This window comes from Oryctolagus cuniculus, chromosome 1 (genome assembly GCF_964237555.1).
Source record: "Oryctolagus cuniculus chromosome 1, mOryCun1.1, whole genome shotgun sequence".
In the NCBI taxonomy this organism is placed as follows: Eukaryota; Metazoa; Chordata; class Mammalia; order Lagomorpha; family Leporidae; genus Oryctolagus; species Oryctolagus cuniculus.
Window position 1 is genome coordinate 111,648,947 of NC_091432.1, and position 16,624 is coordinate 111,665,570.

General features: G+C 46.8%; 1 protein-coding gene across 1 annotated transcript in view; it reads right to left on the reverse strand.

The window, feature by feature from the left end:
* Window positions 1-12,079, reverse strand: part of ARCN1 (archain 1) — a 36,610-nt gene extending 24,531 nt beyond the window's left edge. The window contains exon 1 of the mRNA XM_008250462.4: window positions 11,902-12,079. Within this exon, the coding sequence (XP_008248684.2) occupies window positions 11,902-11,904 (3 nt within the window). The 5' untranslated portion in view covers window positions 11,905-12,079. The remainder of the gene's footprint in view (window positions 1-11,901) is intronic.
* Between the last annotated feature and the right edge of the window lie 4,545 nt (window positions 12,080-16,624).

The window sequence follows — 16,624 nt, forward strand, 5'->3', positions numbered from 1 at the left end:
CCAGTAGCAGGAAGCTGGAATTGGGAGCCAAGCCAGGGCTCAAACCCAGGCACTCAAATATGGATATGGGTGTCCTAATTAGCATATTAACCACTAAGAAACTTGTTTTCACAAATTTTTATCATAGGAGGTTCATGTTTCTATCATCTACATGCGTCCAACAACAACAAAAGAAAAAAAAAGGAAAAAGGTTTAAGTGTTGTTGCTGATTCAGTTTTCCAATTACCAATGACAAGCTGGTAACTTTTTGATGATTCACTGCATGCCGTATCTGTCTGATCATAGGGTAAGATGATATAAGGGAAGACTTCTGCCAAGATTATCCCTCAGAAGAAGTACGCCACATAAAACTTGTACGTGAAAAGTCATAGTAGCATTATTCATAATAGCTAAAAACTGAAAACTCAACCGTCTATCATCAACTGAAGACTGGATAACAAAATGTGGTATACCATACAATGGAATATTTAATTGTAAGAAGGAATGAAGTACTGATATATGATGAAAATACTGAATGAAATAAACCAGAGGTTGGGGCCAGCAGGTTGGCACAGAGGGTAAAGCTTCCACCTGAGCTGCCTGCACTCATATGGGTATTGGTTTGAGTCCCATTTGCTACACTTCTGATCCAGCTCCTTGCTGATGGGAAAAGACTGCCCAAGTCTTTGGGCACCTGCGCCCACACAGGGAACTTGAATGGAGTTCCAGGCTCCTGGCTTTGGCCCGGCCCAGCCCTGACCATTGTGGCTGTCTGGAGAGTGAACCAGCAGATGAAAGATCTGTCTCTCCTCCTCTCTCTATAACTCTGCCTTTAATATAAATAAAAAATTTTTAAAACAAACCAGATATCTTACATGAGTCTATTTGTATGAAATATCTAGAACAGACAGATCCGGAGTCAGAAGCAGACTTGTGGTTGCCAGGGGCTGGGAAGAGGGGAATTTGGTAGTGCATGAAGTTTCTTTTTAGGGTGATGCAGCGTCCTAAGTTTAGAATGTGGTTGGTTGCACAACACTGTGGATACTAAAAGTCACTTAATTGTGTAGTTTAAAAGGCTATGTTTTGTGGTATGTTAATTATATCTCAATAATAATTTTAAAAAGGAATGAGAACAAGTCCATATATTAAATGAGACTTGGACATATGAACCAACCACAATGTATTAATCAAATGTGAACAGTTAAGAACTGCTGATATTAAGGAGTTACTGGTAAATTTTAGCTGTAAAACTATGATAATGCATCATCGAAACATTTTTATAATAGAGACTATTTTATTTTATTTTTTATTTGAAAGAGTTATAGAGAGAGAGAGAGAGAGAGAGGAGAGGCAGAGAGAGAGAGGTCTTCCATCCGATGGTTCACTCCCCAATTGGCCGCAACGGCTGCAGCGGGGCTGATCCGAAGCCAGGAGCCAGGAGTTTCCTCCAGGACTCCCATGCGGGTACAGGGGCCCAAGGACTCTGGTCATCTTCCGCTGCTTTCCCAGGCCACAGCAGAGAACTGGATCGGAAGTGGAGTAGCCGGGTCTGGAACTGGTACCCACATGGGATGCCGGTGCTTCAGGCCAGGGTGTTAACCTGCTGCGCCACAGCACCGGCCCAGAGACTACTTTTTTTTAAAGTTATAGAGATTCTATCGCTTCTCGGCCTTTTGGCTAAGATCAAGTGTAAAGTTATAGAGATTCTAATCCTTCTGCGATCCCCCATAATAAAGGTGTCCCTTGATTACTTTATATCAAACAACCAAACGAGTTGTCTGGGGTAGACATTATCTTCAATCTCCAACTATGCTAGTTCAGTGTTTACTTATAAAAGGTCATCTTATTTAGTAATTATTCTGGGGATCAGATCTCACATTTCACGTGTCAGATGTCAGTTATAAATACCCCTTTTAAAATCAACTGTCTTATGGTATATAAATGGGTTTTTATAAGCTGGAAAAACTTTCCAAAAGCACCAATACTACACACTGATTCAAAAGTGCTAAACAGCAAAAATAAAGTAACTCTAGTGATGATGATATTTGTGAAGACTCTGGATAAAATTGTTTCATGAATGAAAGAATGGAAAAAAGTTATTTCTCCATTAAAATCTTAGTTCTGTAACTCTAAACACCTATATATAAATGATTAAGTATTTTAAGAACACATTTGAACATTTCTGTTACATTCGTAAATGTTTATATATTCTAGGCAGGTGTTGTGTTACCTTCTGTAGCACCTGCATCCCATATGGGTGCTGGTTTGTTTCCGGACTCCTCCACTTTCAATTCAGTTCCCTGTAAATGAGCCTGGGAAAGCAGCAGGAGATGGCCCAAGTGCTCGGGTCCCTGCACCCACACGGGAGACCAGGATGGAATTCCTGGCTCCTGGCTTTGGCTTGGTCTGCTCTGGCCATTAGGGATATAAACCAGTGGATGGAAGATCTTTCTCTGTGTCTCTCCCTCTCTCTCTTTGTAATTTTGCCTTTCAAATAAATAAATAAATAAATAAAAATTTTTAAAAAGAAAGGCACCAATACAGAGGGAGAGAAGGAAAGAGGAAGAAAGATCTTCCATCTGCTGGTTCACTCCCCAAGTGGTCACAATGGCTGGGGTTGGGTCAGGCTGAAGCCAGAAGGCAGGAGTTTCATCCTGGTCTCCAATATGAGTGCAGGGGCTGAAGCAGTTGGGCCCTCTTCCACTGCTTCCGCAGGGGCATTAGCAGGGAGCTGGATTGGATAGGGAACAGCTGGGACTTAAACTGGCTTCCATATAGGATGCCAGTACTGCAGGCAGCGGCTAACCCACACTACAATGCTGGCAAAATAATAAATCTTTTAAAAAAGTTGATATATATCTCGGTTGACACAAAACTTTTCTTCTTAATATTCTCATCAAGAAAAATGGGAAATGTTCTTCTATTTGGACCACCTCACACTGATTTCTCCTTTTCCCAAAGACTAAGAAATATGCCATAAATTTGCAAACAACCAAGTAGATATACCAGAAAAACAACTGAGAGCAAGACAATCTGTATTCCAAGGTTGGCGCTGTGGTGTTGCAGGTAAAGCCGCTGCCTGCATGCCAGTATCCCAAAGGGCACCAGTTTGTGTCCTGGCTGCTCCAATTCCGATCTAGCTCTGCTATGGCCTGGGAAAGCAATGGAAGATGGTCCAACTCCTTGGGCCCCTGCACCCGCGTGGGAGACCCGGGAGAAGCTCCTGGCTCCTGCCTTGGGATCAGCACAGCTCTGGCCGTTGTGGCCAACTGGGGAGTGAACCAGCAGATGGAAGACCCCCCCCCTTTCTCCCCCTCTCTGAGGTAACTCTGTCTTTCAAATAAATAAATAAATCTTTAAAAAAAATCCGTATTCTACCTTCTGTCCTTCTATTTACTATATGTCTGAATTTAAGTTACTCAACTTTGCTTAGCCTCAGTTTCTTTTCCTATCAAATGGACCATCATTTAATTACCTCACAAGCTACTATGAGGGCCAAATGACTATCGTGAAACAGTAAGCCAAAATACTATGGGATTTATGCCACATATATTTGATATGTAAAAAACAATATCAGTATTAATGCATTTCATAAAAGAAATTTATGTCATTTCAAGGTAATGGATCTTAGCCTTATGGGTTTGTCAATTTTTTTCACATTAAAAACTTAAATATTTTTTCATTTTTATTTGAAAGGCAGACACACACACACACACACACACACACAAAGGCTAGTTCACTCCCTAAAGGAAAGCAACAGCTAGGCCTGGACCAGGCCAAAGCCAGAAACTCACATGAGTAGCAGGGACCCAAGTACTTGAGCCATATGCCGCTTCCCAGTGCATGCGTTAGCAGGAAGCTGGACTGGAAGCAGGGAGAGCAGGACTTAAGCCCAGGCACTCCAATAAGGGATGCTGGTAGGTGTCCCAAGTTGCAACTTAGCCACTATGCTACATGTTGACCCGAGTTCATCAATATTTGATGTTCAAATGGTATCAACTCTCTAAAAAATTTTACTAATAATTTAAAGAAATTCATAGATCCTCTACAGCAACAATTCTCAAATGGCCCACAGAGAATCACTTCATGCCCTGAAAATAATACTAACAAGTAGGAGTATATGGTAACCGTAATTCCTGTAGAGTCCATCCCCCAACAAGAAGTTGAAAATCATATCCCTGAAAAGTTATGATCCCCTTGGGGTCAGTGCTGTGGCATAGCAGGTAAAGCTGCTGCTCGCACTGCCAGCATCCCGTATGGGTGCTGGTTCGAGTCCCAGCTGCTCCACTTCCGATCCAGCTCTCTGCTGTGGCCTGGGAAAGCAGTAGAAGATGGCCCAAATCCTTAGGCCCCTGCACCCATGTGAGAGACCTGGAAGAAGCTCCTGGCTCCTGGCTTCGTACCAGCCCAGCTCCAGCCCTTGAAGCCACTTGGGGAGTGAACCAGTGGATGAAAGACCTCTCTCTCTCTGCCTCAGCTTCTCTGTAACTCTGCCTTTCAAATAAATATATAAATCTTAAAAAAAAAGTTATGATCCCCTATATTGAATTTTTGGAACTTAGAGGAGTAAGTAGAAATAAATCAAACAGATATCTAGAAAAGATCAAAACTTCACACCTACACAAACATGGGTCTGATCCAGCTCCCTGCTAACGTGCCTGGGAAAGCAGCAGAAGATGGCCCAAGTGCTTGGGTCCCTGCCACCCATGTGGGAAACCCAGAAAGAGCTCCTGGTTCCTACTTCTGTCTTAGCCAGCCCTAGCCATTGTGGCCACTTGGGAAGTGAAGTAGCAGATAAAAGGTCTCTCTCACTCTCTCTCTGTAGCTCTGCCTTTCAGATAAACAAAGTAAATCTTAAAAAAAAAAAAAGTTAATGGGAAATGTGTATTACAAAAAATCTGTGTTGGGGGCCAGCATTAGCAGGGAGCTGGATTGGAAGTGGCGTTTGTTTGGGATGTTGGCGTCAAAGGCTGTGACTTTACCTACTATGCCACAATGCCAGCCCCAGATTTTATTATTTTATTTGTTTGAAAGGCAGAGTGACACAGAGAGAGGGAGAGACAGAGATCTTCCATCTGCTGGTGCACTTCCCAGATGACTACAAATGGCTGGGGCTGGGCCAGGCTATAGCCAAGAACCTGGAACTCCACCTGATTCTCCTACATGGGTGGCTGGGGCACAAATATATCTTCCACAGCTTTCCCAAGTACATTAACAGGGAGCTGGATAGGAAGCTGAGCAGCCAGGAACAGAACTGGTGTGCTAATATGGGATGCCAGCATTGCAGGCAGAGGCTTAGCCCACTGTGCCACAACCCCAGTCCCTTTTTTTTTTTTTAATTTTTTTTTTTTTTATTTTGACAGGCAGAGTGGACAGTGAGAGAGAGAGAGAGACAGAGAGAAAGGTCTTCCTTTGCCGTTGGTTCACCCTCCAATGGCTGCCGCGGCGGCACACCACGCTGATCCGATGGCAGGAGCCAGGTACTTATCCTGGTCTCCCATGGGGCGCAGGGCCCAAGCACCTGGGCCATCCTCCACTGCACTCCCCGGCCACAGCAGAGAGCTGGCCTGGAAGAGGGGCAACCGGGACAGAATCCGGTGCCCCAACCGGGACTAGAACCCGGTGTGCTGGTGCTGCAAGATGGAGGATTAGCCTGTTGAGCCACGGCGCCGGCCCCCAGTCCCTTTTTCTACACTTTTTGAAGTACTCTCATATTTATGATTTATGGTTATATTAATTTCTATAGCTGCTATATAATATTATGTTGTCTTCTCTATTTATAGATAATTACAATTACAGATAAAATCCTAGGGAAAACTGCAATAAAATCCAGACCACATACAAAACCTAAAACTTCGAAAATAATTTACTCAGGGTTTCAAGTCTATCACGTTATTTTAGAACAAAAACTTGCAGAGAATTTTTAAAAAGAGACATCAGTTTCTGCATTGAACTTCCATTATGAAGACTAAGTAGATGGCAAATAAATGGAAACTCAGGAATATAATTTTGTATATGAAAAAATTGGTAAGATCCTAATTGAAAGGTGTTATTATTGATTGCAGTTATCTTCTATCATGCATAGATTAGCCACACAACCCCAAATTAGCTTTTTCTAAAAAATGACTTATTCATTTTATTTGAAAGGTAGAGTTAAAGAGGGAGAGAGAGAGATTTTCCATTCGCCAGTCCCAACAGCTGGGGCTGGGAAGGCTGAAAGTAGGAGCTTCATTTGGGTTTCCCACATGGGTGGCAGGAGCCCAAGCATTTGGGCCATCTTCTGCTGCTTTCCTAGCTACATCAGCAGGGAGCTGGATTGGCAGTGGAACAGCAGAGTCTCAAACTGGCATCCATATGGGATGCCAGAGTTGCAGGCAGCTATGCTACAACACCAGCCCTTAAATGTAATTTCTAATAACTAAAGACTTTCAGGAATTGAACTTATGTACATTTATCATTCATTCACAGTAAGTTTACTAACCAATTATCTTAGAAAATAAAAGAACAGCATTCTATAGATAATAAAAGATTTTACAGAAGGGTACTATCATGAGACTCGATAATATCAAGTTTATTCAAATGTAAGCTTAATAAGTAAAAGAATTAACTATATCTGACAACTGTTAATAAAATAAGAACATGTTCTCATTTACTTGCAAAAACTAGAAAAAGGAACAAACCAAAAGATGCCCTTTTTTGAGGGTGCGAATTGTGGTGTAGCAGGTTAAGTTCCTGTGGAAGTTTGAGTCCTGACTGGTCTGCTTCCAATGCAGTTTCCTGTAATGTGCCTGGAGAGGCAATGGAAGATGGCCCAAGTGGTTGGGACCCTGCTACCCACATGGGAGAGCTGGAGAGAGTACAAGACTCTTGGTTTTGGCCTGACCCAGACCTGGCTGTTGCCACCATTTGGGAAGTGAACCAGCAAATGAAGTCTCTGTCACTGTATCTTTCAAATACATAAATAAATAAATAAATAAAAATTTTTTTTTAAAAAGATGCCTTTTTAAACTAATTTTATAAAGAAGTCATCATAAGTCATTCATTTTTACATTTGATCATTAATTTATCTACTGAGACTTTGCAGTCTAGAACATTCTGCATTTATTTTACCAATTAAAGCCAAATTTTATTTTCAAAGAGTATCTGGATTTGAGTCCCTGCTCCAATTTTTTTTAAGATGTATTTATCTTATTTAAAGTAAAGTATGTAAAGTCAGAGTTACAAAAATAGAAGGAGAGACAGAGATGGTCCATCCACTGGTTTACTCCACAGAAGGCTGCAACAGTCAGGACTAAAGCCAGGAGCCAGAAGCCTCACTCAGGTCTCCCACATAGGTGGCAGGGGCCCAGACAACTGGACCAACCCCCGTTGCTTTTCCCAGGCCATCCGCAGGGAGCTGGAGTAACCCGGATACTGGTGCCCACATAGGATCCTGGTGTTGCAGGTGGCCCCCCACTCCAATTCTAATTGAACTGCTTGATAATGCATATCCCAGGCCGGCGGCTCACTAGGCTAATCCTCCGCCTAGCGGCGCCGGCACACTGGGTTCTAGTCCCGGTCAGGGCGCCGGATTCTGTCCCAGTTGTCCCTCTTCCAGGCCAGCTCTCTGCTGTGGCCAGGGAGTGCAGTGGAGGATGGCCCAGGTGCTTGGGCCCTGCACCCCATGGGAGACCAGGGAAAGCACCTGGCTCCTGGCTCCTGCCATCGGATCAGCGCGGTGCGCCGGCCGCAGCGCGCCGGCCGCGGCGGCCATTGGAGGGTGAACCAACGGCAAAGGAAGACCTTTCTCTGTCTCTCTCACTGTCCACTCTGCCTGTTAAAAAAAAAAAAAAAAAGAAGAAGATAATGCACATCCCAGGAGGAAGTGTACTTGGGTCCCTGCTACCCACATGGGAGACCTGGATAAAGTTCCAGGTTCCCAGCTTCTGGAACTGGCTGGCTGTTGTGGGCATTTAGGAAGTGAACCAATGGATGGAAGAACTTATTTTTGCTTTCTCTCATTGCTCTGCCTTTCAACTAAATAAATTTCTAAAAAATCCTTCATTTATGTACTGATATCTGCAATTACTCTGACAGCGGCAGGCATTGTGGCCTTTGTCTGTGACACCAGCACGCTATGTGGGAGTCAGTTCGAGACCTGGCTGGCTGCTCCATTTCTGATCCAACTCCCTGCTACTGCACCTGAGAAAGCAGTGCAGGATGGCCCAAGTGCTTGGGTTCCTGAACCTAAGTGGGAGATCCGGAAGAAGCTCCTGGCTCCTGGTTTCAGCCTGGCCCAGACCTAGCCATTGTGGCCATTTAGGAAGTGAACCAGTAGATGGAAGATCTCTCTCTCTCTCTCTCTCTCTCTATCTCTCTCTCTCTCTCCACTGTGGCCATTTAGGAAGTGAACCAGTAGATGGAAGATCTCTGTGTGTGTGTGTGTCTCCTCCTCTTTAACTCTGCCTTTCAAATAAAACAAACAAAAAACTGTCACCCAGGATGTCCACATATCAAGAGTGTCCATTGAGTGGCTATTCTACTTCCAAGTCAGCTTCCTGCTAAAGCTTCCTGGAAGCCAGCAGATGATAACTCAGGTGCTTGGGGCCCTGCTATCCACACGAAAGACCAGAATTGAGTTCCCAGTCCCCGGCTTCAGCCGGCCCAGCCCTGGCTGTTGTGGGCATTTGGGTGTGAACCAGCAGATGGAAGATCTTTTGTTGTTCTGCCTTTCAAGTAGATGAAAAAAGACAAACATTTGGGGCCAGGGCTGTGGCGTAGTGGGTAAAGCCGCTGCCTGTGGATCCTATATGGGCGCCGGTTCAAGTCCTGGCTGCTCCACTTCAGCTCTCTGCTATGGTCTGGGATAGCAGAAGATGGCCCAAGTCCTTGGGCCCCTGCACCCGCATGGGAGACCTGGAGAAAGCTCCTGGCTTCGGATCAGCGCAGCTTCAGCCATTACAGCCAGTCAGGGGGTGAACCAGCAGATGGAAGACCTCTCTCTCTCTCTGCCTTTCCTTCTCTCTGTGTAACTCTGGCTTTAAAATAAATAAATAAATCTTTAAAAAAAAAAAAAAAAGAGAGAGAGAAAAAGAGATGAAGACAAAGATGGATGATTAGAGGGATGATACTTTAAGTATCAAAGTAAAATGTTAATCTAGCTAGTAGTTCTATGGGTATTCAGTGTATTTTCAATTTTTTCAGACATTTGAAAATTCTGCAATAAAATGTTGAGGAAAAATTAATCGACTTTCCGGGATTTAAAAAATTTTAATTAATTTATTTCTTTGAAAGGCAGAGAGACGGGCCGGCGCCGCGGCTCACTAGGCTAATCCTCCGCCTAGCGGCGCCGGCACACCGGGTTCTAGTCCCGGTCGGGGCGCCGGATTCTGTCCCGCTTGCCCCTCTTCCAGGCCAGCCCTCTGCTGTGGCCAGGGAGTGCAGTGGAGGATGGCCCAGGTGCTTGGGCCCTGCACCCCATGGGAGACCAGGAAAAGCACCTGGCTCCTGGCTCCTGCCATCGGATCAGCGCGGTGCGCCGGCCGCAGCGCGCCGGCCGCGGCGGCCATTGGAGGGTGAACCAACGGCAACGGAAGACCTTTCTCTCTGTCTCTCTCTCTCACTGTCCACTCTGCCTGTCAAAAAAAAAAAAAAAAAAAAAAAAAAAAAAAGAAAGGCAGAGAGACTTCCCATCTGCTAGCTCACTCCCCAAAAGCCTGCAACAGCTGGGCGGGGCTAGGCTGAAGCAGGGAACTTAGTCTGGGTTCCCACGTAGTGGCACGGACGCCAGGCACCCAACTACTTGAGCCATCATGTGCTGCCTACTAACGTGCACATTAGCAGGAACTGGGACTGGGAGCAGAGGCAGAACTCGAACCCAACACTCAGATATGCAAGTCAGGACCCTAAGTATCATCCTAACGCTAGGCCTAACACCTGTCCCAACTTTTAGGAGTTTGGATACAACCGTTAGATCACAACTTCATCTCATTTGGACATTTCTATCATCTAGGGAATATGCTGTAAAGGGGTAATATCCAAAAACATTACACAAACTAAGACCAATGTCTTAAGCTTATACAGGGCAGAATGTACCTGGATAAGCTGTTCTCCAGAGTCCGCAAATCTGTGAGTGTCTAGATCACGCCAAGTCTCTAACAGTCCAGAAATGCATGACACAACTGCATGCATGTGCACACACATTAAAATGACACTCAAAATTTACACACATCACTCAACAGCTAGAACTTTACCATCTTTTAGTTACCAATTAAAAGTACTAACTTCCAAGAACCTTTCAACAAACAAGATTTTTGTGAAAATTACCCATATTTACAAGGCTCTGTTATTAAAATGATAAATGTTTGAGTCTAAGACACTGGGGCACCCACATCCCGTATCAGAGTGCTTGATTCATGTTCCAGCTACTCCACTTTGGATCCAGCTTCTTGTTAATGCACCTGGGAAAGGAGCAGACGATGGTCCAAGCATTTGTGCCCCTGCTACCATGTGGGACACCAGGACGGAGTTCCTGGCTCCTGGCTTTGGCCTGGCCCAGACCTGGCTGCTGCAGTCATTTGGGGAGTGAACCTGCAGAGGGAAGATTCTCTCTTTAACTAAAAAAATCTTTAATAAAAAACTAAAATCACTCTCCATGATGACTACACATTGTATATATATACTGAAATGTCACTTTGTAGCCTATATATACAATTAATATATAGCTATTACAATTGTTTAATCAAAAATATCACCATACGAATACTGAGCCTCCTAGTGAAACTGAAAAACGAATTTTGGGAATTTTCATGTGTAACACACAAGTTTTAGAGGGCGAATCTGCCTGATGCAATGTATAAACCCGATGACATTCTGTCATCTCTCACGTACATTGAAGATGCTTTAAATCAGATTATCTGTTGACAAAAGAATTCTTTTTTTAAAAAAAGAACAGTTCAAAAAATTAAAGGGTACAAGGTGCGCTGAAAAACAAACTACAAGCTCGTTTGAAACCCAAGACTTTCTTCTACTTCATGAAAATCGACAAATCGCAGCGATAAGGCAAGCGGAGTCAGCAGTTCTGTTTTCTCCCATCCTCACCCACATTAAGTTTTTCTCTCTCTTAACAGCTGAGCACACGCAGATAAGGCGTCTGAGGGCGAGTAACAGGTCCCAGGCACCGCCCACCCCTCTCGGTCCTCCTGCGGGGCAGCGCAGGACCACTGGCCACATACACATCACACGTTCGGGTTCCCCTCCACGGTGGGTTCCTCGGCCCCAGGAACCGTGTTCCCTCCAACTCGCTCCGATTTCCCAACCTCCTGCACACACGGCGTACACGCACTGCCAAACTGACACGCCTAAGTTCTGCCCAAGTAGTGGAAGGTTCCGGGGACGCTCAGATCCTGCGGTTACAGTGTTACAAGTTACTCCGCCGCCGTCTAGGCCTCCGTCTCCCTCTTCTGAACAAACAAAAGCTAGAGTCCGGACCCCAGGGGATCTGGATTTCGAACCCCGGGGGTGGGAGACCGGGGACGAACGGGACGGGAACCTGCGGAAACGGGCCCGGCCGGCCGAGCCTCTGCGCCTGCGGGACCCGCGGCACCGCAGCGCCGAGCCCCGCAGCCTGGGGCCCTCGCGACAACCGCGACAAGGCTCTTGCAGTGCAGACACCTCCGGCCCGTCCCAGCGGAGGAAGGCGTCCAGCCGGTTGGGGGGTGGGGTGGGGCCTCGGCGACAGAGGGGCGGGGGTCAGCTCCTTCGGATCCCCCGGGAGGCCAGGCACGGAGCAGGGGAGGCCGTGAAGCTCCCCCGCCCCGAGAGAAGCAGCCGGCTCCAGACCCCCGAGGCTGGGCTCCGCCGGCGCCAGCTCCGCGCCAGCCGGCAGGGACAGCGGGCAAGCCAGGCCCGGCCCCCGGCGTTCAAACCTGGCTGGGATCTTACCATGGCGAGGGCGGTGGTGGGGCGCTCCCGCGCTCCGGCTCCACTGGGCCTAGGGCTGAGGTGAGAGGAAGGCGAGCACCGGCCTCTCCGGACCTGCCGCCCCCTGACAGGAGCCGCAGCCGCTTCGCCTCTAGCCAAGATGGCGGCCCCGAGCCACGTCTCCAACCGGAAACAGCGCGGGTCAAAGGGCGGAGGGCGGGCCGTGGGGGGCCGGAATTGTGGGTGCGGGGCTGGGCGCTGGCTTTGCGCTGGACGGGGAGGGGGCTCTGCCCGGCTGGGGGACCTCGGACTGCAGTCCTTTTACTCCCCGCACCGCCGCCTTTTGTGTATGCTGCGTCCAGCCTTGCAGTGCATAAAGCCCCTCTCACAACCCCTGGGTCGTTCAATATTTTAAATAACCTGTGCGGGAAAGGGACTAGTATCCAGAATATAGAAAGAACTGTCACAACTCGGTAGTGCACACATATTCCAATCTAAAAATTGACAAAGGAAAGGATAGGAGTAGACATTTCTCCAAAGAAGAAATAAAGACGGCTGATGAGAACGTTACAAAATGTGTAGACACAGGGAAATGCGAGTCGATACTAACGTGCACTTGTACACCCCCGCTAGGGTGGCGGCTATAAAACAGCCAGTTGGCCGTGCCTTTGGCTCAACAGCTAAGACACCGCGTGGGGCACCTGCGTCCCATATTGGGGTGCCTGGGTTTGAGTCCCGGCTCCTCCACTTCCAAACAGGCTTCCTGCTCACGCACATCCTGGGAGGCAGCTGCTGATGGCTCAAGTTCGCGGATTCTCTAACCCACTTGGCAGATGGGGCGGGGCGGGCGAGGGGGGGGACTCCAGGCTCCTGGCTTCAGCCTGGTCCAGCTCTGGCTGTTGCAGGCAGGCATTTGGTTCCGAAATACTCGATGGACGATCTCTCTCCATTTGTCTCTGTCTCTCTGCCCTTCAAGTAAGTAAGAATAAATAAATGTTTGAGATTAAGAAAAGTAATCAGTGTGAGGATGTGGAGAATGTAAAGCCTCATGCTTTGCCGGTAGTGGGAATGCACAATAGTGCAGCTCCTTTTGAAAAGCTTGCGATTCTCAAAAAGTTAAACGAAGTTAGCATATGACCCAGCAGTTCCACTCCTAGGTACACTCTCAAGAGAACTGGAAATATATGCGGGGTGGCATTGGGCTTAGCAGTTAAGACAATGACATCCATGTTTGAGTGCCTGAGTTCGGATCCGCCTCTGCTCCTGACCCCAGCTTCCTGCTATTGGGCACCCTGGAGGTAGCGCGTGGTGGCTCAAGTAGTTGTATCGGCAGCATTCACACGGGAGACCTGGATTGCATTCCCGGCTCCTTGCTTCCACCTGGCCCAGCCCCAGCCTTCGCAAGCGTGTGGGGAATGAACTGGAAGCTGGGAATATGGGGTCTCTCTTCTGTCTGTGTTTCTCTCTTTCTGTCTCTTAAATAGACAAATAATTTCCTAAAAGAAAATCTGGGGCCATCGCTGTGGCGTAGCGGGTGAAGCCACTGCCTGCAGTGCCGGCATCCCATATGGGCAATGGTTCGAGTCCCAGCTGCTCCACTTCCAATCCGGCTCCCTGCTGTGGCCTGGGAAAGCAGTACAAGATGGCCCAACTCCTTGGGTCCCTGCACCCACTTGGGAGACCTGGAAGAAGCTCCTGGCTCCTGGCTTTGGATCTGCACAGCTCCGACAGTTGCAGCCATCTGGAGAGTGAACCAACAGATGGGAGAACTCTCTCTCTCTCTCTCTCTCTCTCTCTCTCTCTCTCTGCCTCTCCTTCTCTCTCTGTGTAACTATGACTTGCAAGTAAAATAAATAAATCTTTTTTTTTAAAGAAAGTCTAACACAAAAATTTATAACCTAGTGTTCATAGCAGCATTATTTATAGTAGCCAAAAAGTGGAAGCAACCCAAAGAAACAAGATATATAAAGGAAAAAAGAGCTGGTACATGCTACAGCATGGATGAGCCTTGGAAATATATTAGGTAAAGGAAGCCAAATGCAGCAGGCCATATCTTATGACCCCACTGGTATGAAATGTCCCAAATAGGCAAATCCATAGAGGCAGAAGGAATATTAGTGGTTTCTGGGGGTCAGGAAGGTGAGGATTGTGAGTGACTGCTAACGGGTGTGAGGCATGTTTTTGAAGTAATGAAAATGCTTGGGGTTGGGGGGCTGCATTGTGGGGCAGCAGGCTAAGCTGCTGCTTGCGACGCTGGCATCCCATATAGGAGTGCCCGTGTGAATCCCTGCTGCTCAGCTTCTGCGCCAGCTCCCTGCCAGTGCTCTTGGAAAGGCGACAGAAGGCGGCCCGAGTGCTTGGGCCCCGCCACCTAAGTGGGAGATCCTGTTGGAGTTCTAGGCTCCTGGCTTTGTCCTGGCGCAGCCCTGGCTGCTGCAGCCATCTGGGGGAGTGAAGCAGAAGACGGATCATTCTCTCTCTCTCTCTCTGTCACTCTGCCTTTCAAATGAATAAATCATTTTTTTTTTCAAACGCTCAGAGCAGAGCAGTTATTGAGTTTAGGTCCATTTGTGGTGCATGAGTGGAATGATGGCAAGTTTAAGAGATGAACCCAAGGGGGCTGGCGCTGTGGTGCAGCGGGTTAATGCCCTGGCCTGGAGCGCCGGCGTCCCATATGGGCGTCAGTCCAAGTCCCGGCTGCTCCACTTCCAATCCAGCTCTCTGCTAATGCACCTGGGAAAGCAGTGGAGGATGGCCCCAATGCTTGGGCCCCTGCACCCACAGGGGAGACCCAGAAGAAGCATCTGGCTCCTGGCTTCAGCCTGGCCTAGTCCTGGCTGTTGTAGCCATTTGGTGAATGAACGAGTGGATGGAAGATATCTCTCTCTCTCTCTCTTTCTCTCACTCTTTCTTTCTCTCCTCTCTCTCTATAACTCTACCTTTCAAATAAATAAATCTTAATAAAAAACCCTACATGTCTGTGAGAAAAGATAACAACTGTTTTTCTTATGCAGCACTCATTTTGTGTCTGGTATCTTACATGTTACCTCTAATCCTTTACAGCAATCCAGAGAAGGGCACTAAGGATCAAAGAAATTAAGCACCTGCCCAAACTCATGGTCAGTAAGTGGGAGAGCCAGGACTCAGACCCAGCTTTTCCCATTACAAGGCAATGCCTCTCCTTATGACCTGTGTGTTCCTTAACATGTACTGAATACTTACGATGTCCCCGGCATTGCTGTCACTTCTTCACACCAAGTATCTCATTTAATCTGCAAAAGAATCCTCAGAGGCAGGGACAATGATTATCTTCATTTCACCCATGAGGAAATCAAGCAACAGAGAGGAGACCTATTCTATCAAAGGTCTCCCGGCTAGAAAGTGGAAAAGCCAGTCATCAAAGAAAGCCTTCTCCCAACTTCAGAACCTATTGCCTTGAGCACTTCATTGCAGACATCTCGTTCTTACCCATATCAATTCCATTTCCAGTGGCTTCCTAATAGAATCTTTAGAAAGCACACAGATTTGCATGTCTGAAAGGATATATGTCAAACTGTAATTTTTATTTTTGTTAATAAAAAGCACACAGCCTTTACGAAAGAAGAACAGGTTTTTTTTTTTTCTACAAGGTAGAAATTCTGTTTGGAATTATTGCTTTCTTGTGCCAGCTTCCAGAGTCCCCAGTCTGGTCCTCAGAAACTCACAAATATCAACTGATACTGATTCCTTGAAAATAGGACATTACCTGAATTAAACTGCAAAAGAAGCCGCATTCCTGCAAGCATGCTGCGAGAGGAGTGCCTTAGAGGCCATGTGTCAGTATGGTTGAAGGCAGGGACCTGGGTGGGCATTGTAGCTCAGTAGGTTTAACTGCTGCTCGGGACACCCACATCCCATATGGGAGTGCCTGGTTCTTGTTCCGGCTACTCCACTTCCTGCCAATAAGCTTCCTGGGAAGAGGAAGATGATGGCTCAAGAACTTGGGCCTCTGCCACCTGCATGGGAGATCTGGACAGAGTTCTAGGCTCCTGACTTGTCTGGCCCAGCCCTGGCTACGGTGAGAATTTGGGGCGTGAACTAATGGGTCTTTATATATAGTTCTACCTTTCAATTAAAATGAGAATGAACAAGCATTTAAAAAGTAAAATATTTGCCTCTTACTCATTTCTTGATTCATCCACTCAGGGTCCACTTTTTAAAAAATTTATTTGAGAGACAGAGAGAGCTCCCAGCTGCTGGTTCACTCTGCAGATGCCTTGTTGGTGTCAGTAGCCAGGAACCCAACGTGGTCGCCCAAGTGTGGCCAAGAGCACAGCTACTTGAGCCATCACTGCTGCTCCCCAGGGCACACAAACCCAGATACTTCTAGGCGGAATGCAGGCATCTTAACCACTAGGCTTCACGTTTGCCCCTCAATGACCATTTTTAAAGTGCCTAATTTAGGAAACATGCTAGCATGCTTACAGAAAATTAGACACATACTCCGCCTTAAGGAAGCGCACAGTCTTTAGCAAAGAAACATATAGGACACAAAGTGAAGTTGAATCTCAGATAAGCAGGGATATCGTATGACTCATGCGATGGGACATTGTGGAGGGGGTTATATATATTTATATAATGTGATATAACTCCTACAGAAGGACATACAAGGCATTGTGGAATATTCTCTGGAGAGCACGTGTGAATTCTGATTAGACCGACCTAGGAGGACTCGCACGCCCGGCAATCCTTGTTCTGGGAGGGT